General features: G+C 41.8%; 1 protein-coding gene and 1 non-coding gene across 5 annotated transcripts in view; both read left to right on the plus strand.

The window, feature by feature from the left end:
* NFATC3 (nuclear factor of activated T cells 3) overlaps window positions 1–18,481 on the plus strand; it is a 152,693-nt gene that overhangs the window by 96,218 nt on the left and 37,994 nt on the right. For all 4 annotated transcript variants that reach the window (XM_007993866.3, XM_007993862.3, XM_038007958.2 and 1 more), the window contains exons 6-9: window positions 1,041–1,181; window positions 7,789–7,844; window positions 10,233–10,359; window positions 17,121–18,128. In XM_007993866.3, the coding sequence (XP_007992057.1) occupies window positions 1,041–1,181; window positions 7,789–7,844; window positions 10,233–10,359; window positions 17,121–18,128 (1,332 nt within the window). The remainder of the gene's footprint in view (window positions 1–1,040; window positions 1,182–7,788; window positions 7,845–10,232; window positions 10,360–17,120; window positions 18,129–18,481) is intronic.
* On the plus strand, window positions 15,642–15,776 carry LOC119627769 (small nucleolar RNA SNORA48). Its single transcript, XR_005244002.1, has one exon. It is a non-coding gene; the product is annotated as a small nucleolar RNA SNORA48 (small nucleolar RNA).

Below are 18,481 nucleotides of genomic sequence, written 5' to 3' on the forward strand. Positions count from 1 at the left end.
GAGTTTGAGACCAGCCTGACCAACATGGTGATACCCCGTCTCTACTAAAAATACAAAAATTAGCTGGGCATGGTGGCACGTGCCTGTTATGCCAGCTACTCAGGAGACTGAGGCAGGAGATTCGCTTGAACTCCGGAGGCGGAGGTTGCCATGAGCTGAGATTGCGCCACTGCACTCCAGTCTGGGCGAGAGAGCGAGACTCCGTCTCAAAAAATAAATAAATAAAATTTTAAAAATGAATTTAAAAAGAAAGGCTTACTTGGTGTTTGTCCGCTAGTAGTTCCCTAGAACTTGTCTTCTCTTCATTGCATGCAATATAATTTTACATCTTTGAACTTAACATACTTTTTATAATTAGATTTATAGATTTTAATGGATAGTTGTTGCATGGAAGAAACATATTAAACATTTAAGCAAAAAAGAGAAAAGCAGATGAGGTAAATGTGTTGGAGTCAGTATGAAGTTGAAGATATTATGAAGTTTTATTAGTTTCTTTATAGTTGTAGTCTAAGAAAATAATTGGCTGGGTGTGGTGGCTCAAGCCTATAATGCCAGCACTGTGGGAGGCCAAAGCAGGAGGACTGTTTGAAGCTAGGAGTTTGAGACCAGGCTGGGCAACAAAGTGAGACCATGTTGCTGTTTAAAAAAAAAAAAAATTGGCTGGGCACAGTGGCGTGCATCTGTAATCCTAGCTACTTGGGAGGCTGAGATGGGAGCATCACTTGAGCCCAGGAATTGGAGGCTGCAGGGAGCTATGATCACGTCACTGTGCTCCAGTTTGGGCAACAGAGTGAGACCCTGTCTTAAATAAATAAATATACTTAGAAATCACATTAATATATCTATTTTGTTTTATAAACAACTTAGTTCTTCTAGTGTGTTGTGTTACCATTGTCTTGAATTTTAAAAGCCTGAATGAATTAATCCCAAAATTTGCTTCTCTTTATTTTCTTTTTGTAGCTTGAGTTTGTTATTTGTGTATGAAAGATTTTTAACTAATATTTTGTTTTTTCTCAACTCTTTAAAAAAATTCAAAACAGCCCAGCGGTCTGCTCAAGAACTTCCTCATATTGAGAAGTACAGTATCAACAGTTGTTCTGTAAATGGAGGTCATGAAATGATTGTGACTGGATCTAATTTTCTTCCAGAATCCAAAATCATTTTTCTTGAAAAAGGACAAGGTAAGTAATATATGAGTTGATTGACTTCAAACTAAGGGGCAAAGGGTAAAATAAATTATTTAGATGTTTCAGTAACAAAAATTACAAAGTAGTTTTCATAAAGCTATGGGTGTCATTTTGCACTAAAGTCTATTTTAAACCAAATATTTATTAAATTTTCATATAAATGTTAAATTATCTTTAAGGAGCTGGGCATGGTGGCACATGCCTATAGTTCCAGCTACTCAGGCTGAGGCAGGAGGATCACTTGAGCCCAGAAGTTCTAGGTTACAGTGAGCTCTGATTGTGCCACTTCACTCCTCAGCCTGGGCAACAAAGTGAAACCTTGTTTCTAAATAATAATATAATAATAGTAATTTAAGATGTCTGAAAGGTAGAATTCCCCCAGCAACTCTACTCCTAGGTATATACTTGAAAGGGTTAGAAATACATGTCCATACATGAACTTACAGACAAGTATTTATAGCAACTTTATTTATAATTGCCAAAAAAAATGTAAACAACCTAAATGCTCACCAACTGATAAATGGGTAAACAAAATGTGATATATCCACACAGTGGAATATTATTTAGTCATAAAAATTAATGAAGTACTCATACATGCTACAGCATGGATAAACCCTGAAAATAGGCTCAGAGAAGAAAGCCAGCACAAAAGGACACATAATATATGACCCCATTTATATCAAATGTCCAGTATAGGCAATCCAGAAACCAAAAGTAGATTACTGGTTACCAGTGGTTGGAGGAAGTTGTCAGTGGTGAGTGACTGCTGATGGGAACTGGGTTTCCTTTTGGAGTGATGGAAATGTTCTGGAATTAGTGGTGATGATTGTACTGCTCTGTGAATATCCCCCAACCCTCTGAGTTGTATACTTTAAAAGGATGGATTTTATAGTATTTGAATTATACCTCAATTATTTTTAAAGTAGAAGAATTCAATATTTATCAGGGTGTTTGATTTTTTCTTTTTTCTTTTCTTTTTTTTTTTGAGAGGGAGTCTTGCTCTGTTTCCCAGGCTGCAGTGCAGTGGCACGATCTCGGCTCATCGCAAGCTCCGCCTCCTGGGATCATGCCATTCTGCCTCAGCCTCCCAAGTAGCTGGGACTACAGGTGCCCACCACCACGCCCGGCCAATTTTTTGTATTTTTAGTAGAGACGGGGTTTCACCGTGTTAGCCAGGCTGGTTTCAATGTCCTGACCTCGTGATCCGGCCGTCTTGGCCTCCCAAAGTGCTGGGATTACAGGCATGAGCCACCGTGCCCGGCCTTGATTTTATTCTTTCTTGTGCATATTTAAAACACTTTTACGTCAGTTATTTCCTCTCAGGTTTAAAAACATTTAGAGCTTATGAAAGACTTTTTTTTTTTTGAGACAGTGACTTGTTCTGTCACCTAGGCTGGAGTGCAATGGCACAATCTTGGCTTACTGCAACCTCCGCCTCCTAGGTTAAAGCGATTCTCCTGCCTCAGCCTCCCGAGTAGCTGGGATTACAGGCATGTGCCACCACACCTGGCTAATTTTTGTATTTTTGGTAGACATGGGGTTTTGCCATGTTGACCAGCCTGGTTCTTGAACTCTTGACCTCGAGTGATCTGCCCACCTCACCCTCCCAAAATGCTAAGATCTATGTGCCAGTCATGAAACACTATTTTTATAAGAGTAATATAACAAATACTTAAACCTACTGCCAAGTTTAAGAAATACATTTACCTTTGAAGGCCTCTGGGTCCCCCTTCTCAAATGGAACCGCCACCTGAATTGACCCTTGCTTTTCTTTTTTTTGAAATGGAGCCTCACTCTGTCACCCAGGCTGGAGTGCAGTGGGACTTTCTCAGCTCACTGCAGCCTCCATCTCCCACGTTCAAGCGATTCTCCTGCCTCAGCCTCCCGAGTAGCTGGGATTACAGGTGCCCAAAAAGTGGAAACAACGTAAATGCTCACATCTTTTTTCTTTTTTCCCTGTTTTTGGGCTTTGTACAATATTGCCTGTATTCTTGAAAAATTGTATTTTCAGAGGTCTTAATGTTTTAAGACTGATCCATGTAACTGAAGACCTTTCACTACTATAAAGTTTTTCATTGTATGAATGTACCACAGTTTATTATCGTTTCTCTTACTGGATATTTGGATATTGTCCAGTTTTTGACACTGCTGTACCTGGTAAACATAGGCAAAAATATTAAAATTCTTAAATTTTGTTAATCCAGTAGGGGTGAAATGGTATCTTGAAGTTTGGGTTTGAATTTCCCTGATAGCTATTGAGGTTGTTATGGACCATTCATATTCATTTGCTGTGCAATAACTGTGTCCTTGCCTATTTTCTCCATTGGATCATTTTTCATTTTCTTAGTGACTTAAGGAATTCTTTATATATTCTGGATATCAGAGTGAATTGGGGGAAGTGCCTCATCTTTTCCCATTCCTTAACAGCATTTGTGTTGGGTACTCATATTCTCTTGCACATGTGACAGAGCTCACCTCCAAAACCGTCTGGACAGGGAACTGTCTTTGTGGGGAGCCATTAACTTGTGATATATTTCTATTCGTGGTTGCAGGACTAGTCAGATTTGTTTCTTCTTGAGTTTGTTCTGGTCATGTATATCTTTCTTTCTTTTCTTTCTTAATTTTGAGACAGAGTTTCACTCATGTTTCCCAGGCCGCAGTGCCATGGTGCAGTCTTGGCTCACTGCAACCTCTGCCTCCCGGGTTCAAGTGATTCTCCTGCCTCTGTCTGCCACGTAGCTGGGATTACAGGTGCCTGCCACCATGCCCGTCTAACTTTTGTATTTTTTTTAGCAGAGATGGGGTTTCACCATGTTGGCCTGGTTGGTCTCGAACTCCTGATCTCAGGTGATGCGCCCATCTTGGCCTCCCAAAGTGCTCAGATTACAGGTGTGAGCCTATGTGCCCGCCTGGTCATATATATTTTTCTAGGACTTTATTCCTTTCCCCTACATTTTCAAATCTATTGACATTAATTCGCTCACAGTATTCTCTTTTTGCATCTGGAGTTATATCCCCCATTCTTTTATTCCTGCTATTTATTTATGCCATTTCTGGATTTTTAACCAGTCTTTCCATAGTTCTTGGCTTTATCAAACCTTTCAGTGTGCCTTTCTGTTTCACTGATTTCTGTATTTAACTTCTTTTCACTTTTTTTTTGTTTATTATGTTTTTTCTTAATTAAAATTTTAATATCAGTTTTCATTTATCTTTTTAAAACTTAAGTATTAAAGGCTATACTGTGCCCCCATCACCTCTCTTTTATAATTTCTCTATCTTTTTCTACTGGATCCTTCTTTTTGGAGTTTAATTATGTTTCTGTCTTCTCATCCTAAACATTCCCTTTCTCTTAAATCTGTCATCCTCTTAAGCTTTTGTTTCATTTCTCTATCGCTTAGCATCCACCCTCTCAAAAAAGTAGTGTCATTTGCTTTCATTTACTTACCTGCTACTCTTTAATCTTTTGTCTTTCACTTCATTGAAATCATAATCGCCTAAAAATTTGATAGCCAGCTACTTCCTCTCCTTCTTAACACTTTTCCCCCTTGACTTTGTTGTTGTCCGGTTCTCACACATCTTTATTCTTGTTCGTCTTTTTATATGAATTTTTCTGGCTCTTAAATATAGATATTTTCTAAGGTTTTATATTCATTTTTCTTCTCATTATCTTTCTTCTTTTTGAGAAATTTTATTAGCTCCCAAATCTCTCTCTGTAGCAACATGTTTCTCTTAAACTTTAACCTGAAATTTAAAGTACCCACTAGATATTACTTTATAAATGTCTCACTGAGACTTAAAATATGAAAACATACCTGGCTTCACAAACTAGTTTATCTCTCTGGGTTCTTAACTTGATTAATAATAGCATCTTCTCTTTGAGCTGGAAAGTATGTGGCTGTCTTCTTTTCCTTTAAAATTCACTTCCCTTCAACCCTGACCCATACCCTGCCTGTCTTCAAAAAACATCAGTTCTGTTTCATCATTTATTAATTCATCAATTATTTATGAAGCATTGCTATGTGATATAGACACTAGTCTAGGCATTGGGGATATAATGTTGAATACAACCTTCAGGTTGCATGCTCTGATAGAGCTTACATTCTAGTGGGGAAGCACTTATAAACAAATAAATGAACAAGATTATTCCAGGTAAAACTGTATGAAGTAAGAGGGTAGAGTGATAGAGGCTGATTGTGAACTGTTTATATCAAGTCATCAAGGAATGTCTTTCTGTAGGTGTCACGTTTTACGTGAATAAGGAGCATGAGAAAGAGACGGTGTCTCAGAGCCGTCCCTTCCTTTCCACTCTAAAAATTCATCTGTGCCTGAATACAATTAATAGGTATTATTGAATTCATTTATTTGACCCAGAGCTTCACATTTAAGAACTTTTGATTGAAATTGAATCATGTTAAATGGTGACAGTTACTGCCTTTAGAGGAGATTGCAGTTGTAAACATGTAACTCCCATTTTAAAAGCACCTTCAGCAATCCCCTTCATTTTCTAGGCTCCTTATTATGGCATTCAGGCCGTAATCTAATGCCAGTCTTTCCAACCCTCTTTCTTTCTTTTTTTTTTTTTTTTTTTTGAGACGGAGTCTCGCTCTGTCGTCCAGGCTGGAGCGCAGTGGCCGGATCTCAGCTCACTGCAAGCTCCACTTCCCGGGTTCACGCCATTCTTCTGCCTCAGCCTCCCGAGTAACTGGGACTACAGGCGCCCGCCACCTTGCCCGGCTAGTTTTTTGTATTATTTAGTAGAGATGGGGTTTCACCGTGTTAGCCAGGATGGTCTCGATCTCCTGATCTCGTGATCCGCCCATCTTGACCTCCCAAAGTGCTGGGATTACAGGCTTGAGCCACCGCGCCCGGCCTCCAACCCTCTTTCTTACTGCTCCTTGCCTCATACTTTATACAACATCACAGCTACTTGTCTCTGTATCTTAGGGGTTCTTGTCATCCTGTCTTTGCTCATGCTGTCTCTTCTGTCTATAATTTACCCTTTCCTCATATGAGTTCTGTCTCATGTTAAGTCTCAGTTCAAGAGCTCTTCCAGGAAGCCTTCCTTGTCTCACTACCCCTCCCCAAGATTAGGTTAAAGACCCTGATCCCTGTGTTCTTGGTTTATCCAGAGTGTACCTTTATTAATTATTGTACCCAACACATTTTATTATAATGAACTGTTTGCATTTGCCTTTCATCCACAGGCTGAAGGCAGGGCATCCTGTCTCAGTTATGTGAGTAACACAAAGTGGCACATAAGGATCCAGCAAATGATTGCTGAACTGAGCTATAATTCTAAGTAGGTGTAGCACTTGCCTGTAGTATCTCTTGTGCAGCAGAAGTAGCCATTGTCTAGTTACTGGACTGGAAAATGATGGTTACAACCTGGAAAGCATTTGATGAAATCTCTCACAATAACTTCGCAGACCAGATGAAGAAGTGCTGCAAGCTGTGTGTGGCTTAGTCACTGAGTGAATGCCCGTGACACACACACACAAAATGCTTTGGAATAATTGTACATCAGTTGGAGAGCTTTAATAGCAGATAAGGCTGTCTCCAAATGAGTAGTTCACTTGGGATGAAGAGACAGAAAATGTGTTGGCCAAATCTTCAGGTGACAGAAATCTGGAAAGCCTAGGAAACTTTTTTTAGGACCATCAGTATCTAAAAAATATTTTGACAAGTCAAGGGATCCAACAAAATGAAGTCTCCCTGCTGGGAGTAAGTAATGTTCCAAAGGGTTGGGAGAAAAAAACCAACTCAGCTGCATAAGTGCACAGTGTGGGAACATGGCAGTAGGAAATGTATAGACACTTTGTCATATACTTAGTGTGAGAGTCAGCATATGGTGCTCCCAAGAAAACTTCCCCCCCGCACCTCAAGAAAGCTTTCATTGACAAAGACACAGCATTTCCATGTATAGTGGTTGGAGCCTCAAGTCATTCTGTACCACACTTGGTCATTTCTCACGTAGGCTATTCAGTCCTGGGCCTTGTGAATTTGGAGGAGCATATTTAACCAGAGACCATGAAGTCTAAAATATTATGTAAGGAGTAGGCACAGAACTGGGGATGCTAGCCAGTAGGAGAGGAGACACAAGCAGATGTAACAGCTTTTCAACATCTGAAATATAATCTCACAGAGAAGCAATCAAGATTTTATTTTGTGACAGCAAGGAATAATATTTAGACTAGTTGTTGGATACCATAAAGAGACATTTCATTTATCATGAGGAACTTCCTAGCAGCAATTATTATCCAAGATGGAAAGAGTTACCTGGTGAGGAAGTGAGTTTCCTATCATTTTAGTTACACAAGCAAAAGTTGGCCACCACTTGATGGGGGTGTTCTCAGAGGGCTTTTAAACATCACTTGGGTGGATGGTTAGAATGAACTCTGTGGGATCTGCTAACCTGGGCAGCCCATGATCTTTCTCCTTATTTTTTCCCCATTTGTATGCATTTACATTTTATTTTCATAATGGAAGTCAGTGGAAAAAAGATCCCCTTTGCTAATAAATTTGTGATACTACATGCATTAGATTTTGTCTGTATGCTTTCTGATATGAATTTCTTTTAACTATAAACTCTTTCTTTCAATAGATGGACGACCTCAGTGGGAGGTAGAAGGGAAGATAATCAGGGAAAAATGTCAAGGGGTAAGAAATTCACCTTAGTTCTTTTTTTTTTTTTTTTGAGACGGAGTCTCGCTTTATCGCCCAGGCTGGAGTGCAATGGCGCGATCTCAGCTCACTGCGAGCTCCGCCTGCCGGGTTCACGCCATTCTCCTGCCTCAGCCTCCCGAGTAGCTGGGACTACAGGCGCCATTACCTCTCCTGGCTAGTTTTTTGTATTTTTTAGTAGAGACGGGGTTTCACTGGATTAGTGAGGATGGTCTCGATTTCCTGACCTCGTGATCCGCCCGTCTCGGCCTCCCAAAGTGCTGGGATTACAGGCTTGAGCCACCGCGCCCGGCCCACCTTAATTCTTAAGAAATATTTAAGACACTGAATAGAAAATTGAATAGTGCTGCTTTATGGTATGGATGACTCTTTTGTATATTGATTAATAAAAAAGTAAAATTAGGCCGGGCATGAGGCTCATGCCTATAATCCCAGCACTTCAGGAGGCTGAGGCAGGAGGATTGTTTGAGCCCAGGAGTTCGAGACAAGCCTGAGCAACCCTGTGTCTACAAAAAATAAGCCATGTGTGGTGACATGCACCTGTAGTCCCGGCCACTTGGGAGGCTGACGTGGGAGGATCACATGAGCCTAGGAGGTCAAGGCTGCAATGAGCCATGATCATGCCACTGCACTCCAGCCTGGGTGACAGAGTGAGACCCTGTCTAAAAAAGTAAAATTTCTAGAGGTGATGTTCCCCTTCCCGAGTCCAAATGATCTCATTGTTTAGTTCCCACCTCTGAGTGAGAACATGCGGTGTTTGGTTTTCTGTTCTTGTGATAGTTTGCTAAGAATGATGGTTTCCAGCTGCAAAAAAAATTTCTAGAGGTTTGGAAGTAAAATACTTACCTAATATTAAAGCAAATTAAATTAAAGTTTAGAAAAGATAGCCAGTTAGTGTCTTGTTTTCTCCCTATTGCATACAGGGAAGAGAAACTAGAAATGAAAGACCATCAGAAGGTTCTTATTGAAATTATCATTAATTTCTCTGAACTCATTTAGGAATAAAAACAAATTCAATAAAGAACATAGGTATAGGCCTTCATGGAGAAATAAAAAAGAGAAAGAACATATGTAGTAGGTAAAAGATAGGAGCAAGACAAGTCCTTAGGGAATTGTGTACTTAACACACTATTTCTAACCCTTCAGCTATTTAGTTAAGCCTTCTAGGATTCTACATTGAAAGTTTTGGTCTTGTTATCGTGGTTGGAATGGAGACAGAGTATTTTCTGGGCTAGGGAATACCACTTCCTACAGTGCTTTCCAAAGATCTGGAGCAATTTAGGTTGAGGATTGCATTTGGTTTGGGGCTAAAGATTTTCACCTTGGTTTTGTAAAATTATTTTTGATGTAGATAGACGTTTTGTTTAATGCTAGTTTAGAACACTTTGGATTATTTAATTTTTTAAATTATTTATTTATTTATTTATTTTAGATGGAGTCTAGCTCTGTCATGCAGGCTGGAGTGCAGTGGTGCAGTCTCGGCTCACTGCAACCTCTGCCTCCCAAGTTCAAGCGATTCTCCTGCCTCAGACTCCTGAGTAGCTGGGACTACAGGCATGCAACATCATGCCCAGCTAATTTTTGTAATTTTAGTAGAGATGGGGTTTCAACATGTTGGCTAGGCTGGTCTCAGACTACTGACCTCAACTGATCTGCCCGCCTTAGCCTCCCAAAGTGCTGGGATTACAGGTGTGAGCTATTGTACCTGGCTCCAGTTTAGAACATTTTGAATGTAAAATTTAAGAAAAGAAATCTAAACTAGGGCCGGGTGCGGTGGCTCACGCCTGTAATCCTAGCACTTTGGGAGGCTGAGGCGGGCGGATCATGAGGTCAGCAGATGGAGACCATCCTGGCTAACATGGTGAAAACCTGTCTCTACTGAAAATACAAAAAATTAGTCAGGCAAGGTAGCGGGCGCCTATAGTCCCAGCTGCTCGGGAGACTGAGGCAGGAGAATGGCATGAACCCGGGAGGCAGAGCTTGCAGTGAGCCGAGATCATGCCACTGCACTCCAGCCTGGGCAACAGAGCGAGACTCCATCTCAAAAAAAAAAAAAACAAAACAAAACATAGTAACATGTAATATTCAGTAGAGCAAAACATCTTACTACGTAGTATGTAAGTCTTTTTACTTCTGCTACAACCAGAAACCCAATTGGGTGAGTAAAAAGCAGTTTCTCTTTTATTGATTAAAGGAGACTGAAGTATCCCTATAGTAAATTTCCAGATGATGTATATGACTAACTGATGTGCAGAATTATCTATGCTGGAGCCTTGTAGTTAAGACTCATGAGTTGTGATGTGTTTAACAGGTGCATTTCATTTTTAGTTCTGAGTGTAACACAATCTTGCTTTCCATCCTTAGGCTCACATTGTCCTTGAAGTTCCTCCATATCATAACCCAGCAGTTACAGCTGCAGTGCAGGTGCACTTTTATCTTTGCAATGGCAAGAGGAAAAAAAGCCAGTCTCAACGTTTTACTTATACACCAGGTACGAGGAGGAGTCATGATGGTTTACTATAGAGCTTTCTTTCCTAATGAATAAAAAGTTATTTAATGAATCCTATATTAGAATGTTTAAGGTAGAGTGCTTATAAACAATGAAAACACCAACAGATGCTCATTCGAAAGTTTTGTTGACTTTAAATATTATATGTGGTCTCAGTTGTTATTTTGTGATGATGTATTATAAGGAAATTAGAAGATGAATGGTAGTTTTAATGTCTTTTTTTCAGAAGAATTTTTATCAAAAATTCCCAGCATTACAGAGGGGCAGGTGTTTGTGAGTATGTGTATGTTCCTGGGTTATGAACTCCCCTTGTACCCTTAGCACCATAAAAAGGCAGTGTGGCCAGACGCAGTGGCTCATGCCTGTAATCCCAGCACTTTGGGAGGCCGAGGCGGGAGGATCACCTGAGGTCGGGAGTTCAAGACCAGCCTGACCAACATGGAGAGACTGCCCCTTTACTAAAAATACAAAATTAGCCAGGCGTGGTGGTGCAAGCCTGTAATCCCAGCTACTCAGGAGACTGAGGCAGGAGAATTGCTTGAACCCGGGAGTGGAGGTTGCAGAGAGTGAGACTGCGTCATTGCACTCCAGCCTGGGAAACAAGAGCGAAACTCTGTCTCTCACACACACACACACACACACACACACACAAAATGAGCTTTAACAGAAAGGTAACATGATCAGACTTGTGTTTCAAAAACCATTTTCCCCATATTTCTTTTCTTTATAAAGTGTCAAGAACCAGTTTAATCTTTTCTGAAATTAGTGACTGAGGAGTGAGATTTACATGAGGTAAGTCAAAGGAGGTGATTCAAACACCAAGAGTGTTTTGAATATACAGACAGAACATCAGTGATGATAAAGAATATCAGGTTTTGGGGAAAGATGAGAGGGGATAGGATTTAAAATGGGCCTTAGAGGGGAGAAGGAACAGAAGGGAAAATAAAAAAGACGGATTGAGATGGATGTAGATGAAGAAAGTTTGTAGATTTAGTAATGGAGAGTTTAAGGAGCTTCCATATGATAGCTTTAGGTTTTTTTTCCACAAAAAATGACAGGAAGTATCCTATTGTGAGCAGAGGGAAGGTTGGGTGATTTCACAGTTGGACAATCATGGAGAATGTTTGAAATTGTTTTTGTAAAGAGAGAGAAAGTTCTCTACAGAAACCTGGTAGCACTCTAGACTTGATTGAAGGTTGATGTTGATCATCAGTTTACAGATACTATTGTAATTAATCCTATAATTAGGGGGTTAATTTTTTTTTTTTTTTGAGATGGAGTCTTACCCTGTTGCTCTGGCTTGAGTGCAGTGGTGCAGTCTTGGCTCACTGCATCCTCTGCCTCCCAGGTTCAAGTTCAAATGATTTTCCTGCCTCAGCCTCCCAAGTAGCTGGGATTACAGGCACCCTGGCTGATTTTTGTATTTTTAGTAGAGATGGGGTTTCACCATGTTGGCCAGACTGGTCTTGAACTCCTGACCTCAGGCAGTCCGCTTGCCTTGGCCTTCCAAAGTGCTGGGATTACAGGTGTGAGCCTCCGTGCCTGGCCCAGGGGTTTAATTTTCTTTTTCCTCCCTTTTTGTTTTTCATACCAGTTGGTAACAAATTGACCTGCCGTTTAACTTTCTTAAGTAGCACTCAAATTCTTCAGGGCAGGTGGCAAGGTATGCATCTCCTCCAGAATGGGGTATAGCAAACGTCCTGTCCAAAGAGGTTATTAAATACTGTTGAGATGAGGGATTGTAGACTCTAACCTGAATGAGAAAGAAGAGGGCTTTCCAGATTGCAATAAGAAAAGCAAAATCAGTCAAGCAGATTAGGGGGTTTGATTACTACCTCATAATGGTAGTAATTGAAAGGCAAACCAGGAGAGTTTGCTGCCTTTCAGCCCGTGAATTGGGAAGACAATAAAAAGGCAGAATCCTAGAGGATATTAATTTGGGAATGGAAATCAGTAGAGCTCTGGAATGGAAAGAAAACATTCGATTGCACTATAACTCATCACTGCCCTTATGGTTGATAGATGACAAATCAGGTGGCATAAACTAACAGAAGAATAGGCACACAGGAATGTTTGTATAGTACTCATTCTGGTTGGTTACTGTCTTTCTCTGTAGCATTTAACTTTTTTCATTTTTTTCTAAAATGAAATTTTGAATAAAATTTTTCTAAAATGAAATTTTTAATAAAATTTTTACAAAAGCCAGTACATTACTGTAATTTTTTTTTTAAAGATAGGTTTTTTAAAAAAACATTCAAATTCTCGGCTGGGTGCGGTGGCTCACGCCTGTAATCCCAACACTTTGGGAGGCCGAGGTGGGCGGATCATGAAGTCAGGAGATGGAGACCATCCTGGCTAACACAGTGAAACCCCGTCTCTACTAAAAATACAAAAAATTTAGCCGGGAATGGTGTCGTGCGCCTATAGTCCCAGCTGCTGGGGAGGCTGAGGCAGGAGAATGGTGTGAACCTGGGAGGCGGAGCTTGTAGTGAGCTGAGATCATGCCACTGCACTCCAGGCTGGGTAACAGGGCAAGACTGTCTCAAAAAAAAAAAAAAATCAAATTCTCTTCTCTTCTGAGACTGTCATTCTGTCCTTCCAGATTCCCTTGACCCACATATAAACAAAATTTTTTAAAAATGGAAATGGGACCAGCCTGTATATTGTTTTGTAACTGAACATTTTAATTTTTCTTCATCTACAGAGTTTTACAGAATTGTAATAACTTCTTAGTATTCTGTTGTATGACCTGATCTCTGTTATGTTAGTGTTATTTTATCTCATTAATTTGTATGAATTCTTTATTTAGAGATTCTAACCTTTTCTTTGTTTATGGGAAATTATTCCTTTTAAAATTTTACTTATACAGTTTTTAGATAGTCATATTGTAACGGGACCCTTGAGGTGTCACTTTGCCAGCCGGAAACCCCTGTGTCTAGTGGCACCTTTGCCCACAGCCCCTCTGGGCCCACTCGGCCTGGCAAGCTACATGTGGCTCACGCTACCGGCCTGGATCCCATGCCTGCCAAGGTTGAGCAGAGTGGGAAGGGGTGTGTGAGTGAGCGAGCGTGGAGTTGGCACGCTGGCTATGGAGGGGCTGGCAGCTCTAGGCACCAGCATGGGTGGTGGCTCCCTGTGAGGCTGCAGCTAGACCAGGGATACCACAGGCAGCTTCCATGGCTGGCACTGGGGAACATGGTGGCCCCCAGAAACTTGGAGATGCCAGGAACCTCAGAGCCCCAAAGAGACTGTCGCAGCCCTGGCTCAGGGAGCTTCTAGGTCTGGGCTCCCTAAAGACCGCAGCTCTTCTCTTCTTCTTGGTGCTGCCAACATGGCGAGCAAGGGGCCTCTTTCAACCCTGTTTGTGTTACAACTCTTTCAGCCCCACTGAGTTCTTGTCCTATGCCCAGGAAGAATGAGGTACGCGGACAAATCGAGGGTGAGTGGGACGAAGAGGAGCTTTTTTTGAGCAATAGAACAGCTCAGAGAAGACCCACAGAGGGTAGCTCCTCTCTGCAGCCAGGGTGTCCCAAGTGTTCAGCCCTCAACAGAGAGGAAACTCTAGAATGGGTAGCTCCTCTCCACAGGCAGGTTGTCCTGTTGTCTTCTCAGCTCTCAGCAGCTCTCAGCAGAGAGGAGACCCTGAGGTGGGTAGCTCCTTTCCACAGCTGGTTGTCCTGTTTTCTCTTTTTGAGTATGGCTGAGTCCAGGTTTTATATGGGCTTCAGAGGAGAGAAAGTGCATGCTAACTGTTCCATGGGGTGGCCGTGGGTGGGCCTGGAAAAAGCACCATAAGTTTGCATTCTGGTCCGCAGGACTGGCAGCCCAGTCCCCAGGCTTCAGGCCTTCTCCAGCTTGAAGGTGGGGCTTCACTGGTGACCCACCCCTTTCCGCCCAGGAACCTGTCTGCCTCCTGTTGCTTTTCTTGGTGCCCAGGTTGTTTGTGTCAAGGGGTGCCTGCAAACCAGGGTTGAGCTGCTCTCACCCCTACCTCGACATCCCTCCTGTGCTCGTCAGTGCCCGAAGACGGAAGGGGGCTGAGGCAGCGGGGGGCTGGCGTGTCAGCACTGCCCCAAGCATACACACACCCTGCTGAGTTGCAACATCGCCTGGGCTCGGCCTCAACTTCCCTCCAAGGTTGAAATGGGCACCAGGAGCAGGGACAGGCCAGGCACCAGGAGCAGGCACCTCTGAGTCTGTTGGGGGAGGTGGACTTTCTGGGTCCCTGAGAGTGCAGAGATGCCTAGGTCAGCAGCCATGGTTTGAATGGCTGTAGCTGTACCCAGGATGGTGGGGCTTCTGCCTGCTATCACCCCCCTCCCCCCGCCAAGAGCACAGGGATGCCCAGGTCAGCAGCCACAGCTGGGTGGCCACAACTGCACCCAGGAAGTACAAGGCTCCCGCCCTGCCAACTCAGAAGATGGCGGGGCTTCCACCTGTTCCCAGCTCTCACCAGCTCTGTGGAGCATGCAGTGCTGGCCGCACCTCGCCCACTGCAGCCAGTGTCATGGCAGTGACCACTCCAGATGGGCAACCACTGCCATCAGTAGTTGCTTTTTTTTATTATTAAAGTATTTCTGAATTTATTACCTTTTTGGCAATCCCTTTGCAATAGGGATCCAACCAATATCAATATCCAGTGGAGGGATGATCATTAATTGCAAATGGCTGATTCTTTTAGGGTTTTTAAGTTTTATTTTTTATTTTTATTTTTGTTTGAGACAGAATTTCACTCTTGTTGGCCCAGGCTAGAGTGCAGTGGCGTTGTCTCATTTCACTGCAACCTCTGCCTCCCGGGTTCAAGTGATTCTCCTGCCTCAGCCTCCTGAGTAGCTGGGATTACACGGGTGCATCACCACGCCTGGCTAATTTTGTGTTTTTAGTAGAGACAGAGTTTCATCATGTTGGCCAGACTGGACTCGAATTCCTTACCTCAAGTGATCCTCCCACCTTGGCCTCTCAAAGTGCTGAGATTACAGGTTTGAGGCACCGCACCCAGCCCCACCTTCATTATTTTACATGTCGATGTCTAGTTTTCTTCGCGCCATTGTTGAAAACCATCGAATGGTTTTGGCACCCTTGTTTTTGAAGATTAGTTGACCAAATATGTGAGGATTTATTTCTGGACTCTATTCTATTACATTGATTATGTATATCCTTATGTTAATATTACACTGTTTTAATTATTATAGCTTTGTGCAGTAAGTTTTTAAATCAGGAAGTCCTGATTTCCTCCAACTCTTCTTTTTCAAGATGATGTTGGTTGTCCTTGACTTGGGTAGAGTGATGTCTGGTTGGTGCTGCCTATCTCATATAAGCCAGGGATGAATCAATGCCTTATTTATCCCAGCTTGGCTTTTGGTCTGTGCACATACTTGGTTTATGCCTTGGACACATGGGAAAAAAGATCATGTTGGCTATTTGGGATGTCTTGAGATTCCAGGTGTATTTTAGAGTGAGTTTTTCTATTTCTGCAAAAACTGTCACTGAGACTTTGATAGGGATTACATTGAATCTGAAGATCACTTTATATGATTCAAGGACATCAATTTTTTTTTGACAAAGATCACTTTGGAGAGTGTTGTCATCTTAGCAATATTAAGTCTTCAATCCATGAACCTGGAATGTCTTTCCATTTATTTAGGGCTGCTTTAATTTCTTTCAGCAGTGTTTTAGAGATTTCAGTTATGAGTCCTGCCTTCCAAGGTTAAATCATTTCTGAGTATTTTATTGTTTTTTGATGTTATTATAAATGGAATTGTTGGCTATGCACAGTGGCTTATGTCTATAGTCCCAGCACTTTGGGAGGTTGAGGTGGGAAGATTGCTTGAGTATGGGAGTCCGAGACCAGCCTGGGCAACACAGTAAGACTTCGTCTCTACAAAAAGTAAGCATGAGCATGGTGGCGCATGCCTGTATTCCAGCTACTCAGGAGGCGGAGGTGGGAGGATCACTTGCTGCAGTAACCCAAGATTGCACCACAGCACTCCAGCCTGGCTGGCAGAGTGAGACCCTGTCTCCCAAAAGCAAAAAAAGAAATTGTTTTCTGAGTTTTTATTCAGATGTTTATTGCTAGTTTATAGAAATATAACATTATTTTTGTATGTTGATTTTGTATCCTGCAACTTTGCAGAATGTATTTGTTAGTTTTTTTGTGGATTTTAGTACTTTTTTTGATCCCGACATGGTGGCAGAGGATCAAGTGAGATGTATGTGAGAACCATTGTAAAGCAGAAGTTCTATGAATGTCAGAGTCATGGTTTCTGGTGTATGATACAACATGTAAAACCAGATGATTGGTAGGCTTCCAATTAGGGATCCCAAATTCAATACTTTATTAGGCCCTAGGGCTTTGTTTTTTGTTTTAGTTACTTAATTTTGAATAGGTAATAAATACACAGTGAAAAACATTCAAAAGACTAAAAAAGTATATAGTAAAAGGTAAACCTCTGAATTCTGTCCTTTAGTCACCTAGTTTTCCTTCCTAGCAGTGACTCTAGCATAGTTTCTTGTGCCTCTTCCCAAAGATATTCATATTATACACAAGCAAAACGTGTATGTGTATACATGTGTATGTACATCTACACATACACAGAAATACCCGATATTTTACATGAAGTTCCTTAAAGGCATTTGAGTTTGCCCCTCAGCTTATGCTGTAGTTGTGTAACCTAGCATGAAGGCCTGTCCGAATTATTTTATGTATTGTATAATAATATTTGCTTTAATCATTTTATTTTCAGTTTTGATGAAGCAAGAACACAGAGAAGAGATTGATTTGTCTTCAGTTCCATCTTTGCCTGTGCCTCATCCTGCTCAGACCCAGAGGTCTTCCTCTGATTCAGGGCATTCACATGACAGTGTACTGTCAGCACAGAGAAGTTTGGTTTGTTCCATCCCACAAACATATGCATCCATGTTGACCTCATCCCATCTGCCACAGTTGCAGTGTAGAGATGAGAGTGCTAGTAAAGAACAGCATATGATTCCTTCTCCAGTTGTACACCAGCCTTTTCAAGTCACACCAACACCTCCTGTGGGGTCTTCCTATCAGCCTATGCAAACTAACGTTGTGTACAATGGACCAACTTGTCTTCCTATTAATGCTGCCTCTAGTCAAGAATTTGATTCAGTTTTGTTTCAGCAGGATGCAACTCTTCCTGGTTTAGTGAATCTTGGCTGTCAACCACTGTCATCCATACCATTTCATTCTTCAAATTCAGGCTCAACAGGACATCTCTTAGCCCATACACCTAATTCTGTGCATACCCTGCCTCATCTACAATCAATGGGATATCATTGTTCAAATACAGGACAAAGATCTCTTTCTTCTCCAGTGGCTGACCAGATTACCAGTCAGCCTTCTTCTCAGTTACAACCTATTACATATGGTCCTTCACATTCAGGGTCTGCTACAACAGCTTCCCCAGCAGCTTCTCATCCCTTGGCTAGTTCACCACTTTCTGGGCCACCGTCTCCTCAGCTTCAGTCTATGCCTTACCAATCTCCTAGCTCAGGAACTGCCTCATCACCGTCTCCAGCCACCAGAATGCATTCTGGACAGCACTCAACTCAAGCACAAAGTACAGGCCAGGGGGGTCTTTCTGCACCTTCATCCTTAATATGTCACAGTTTGTGTGATCCAGCTTCATTTCCACCTGATGGGGCAACCGTGAGCATTAAACCTGAACCAGAAGATCGGGAGCCTAACTTTGCAACCATTGGTCTGCAGGATATCACTTTAGATGATGGTAAGTTCATCTATGATATGTTCTTGAAATAGTGTAGATTCAGGAACTTTATTCTCCCAAGTGTCATGAAAAAGTTTCTATGGATTGCTTATTGGCATATGGTTGGACTTTTAAATAAGTTGTTATTAGAAATATATGTTAATATATAATTTTGCCTGGCACGGCGGCTCACGCCTGTATCCCAGCACTTTGGAAGGCTGAGGCGGGTGGATCACAAGGTCAGGAGTTTGAGACCAGCCTGGCCAACGTGGTGAAACCCTGTCTCTACTAAAAATACAAAAAATTAGCTGGGCATGGTGGTGTGGCCTATAATCCCAGCTACTCGGCAGGCTGAGGCAGGAGAATCGCTTAAA

This window comes from Chlorocebus sabaeus, chromosome 5 (genome assembly GCF_047675955.1).
Source record: "Chlorocebus sabaeus isolate Y175 chromosome 5, mChlSab1.0.hap1, whole genome shotgun sequence".
Taxonomy (NCBI): domain Eukaryota; kingdom Metazoa; phylum Chordata; class Mammalia; order Primates; family Cercopithecidae; genus Chlorocebus; species Chlorocebus sabaeus.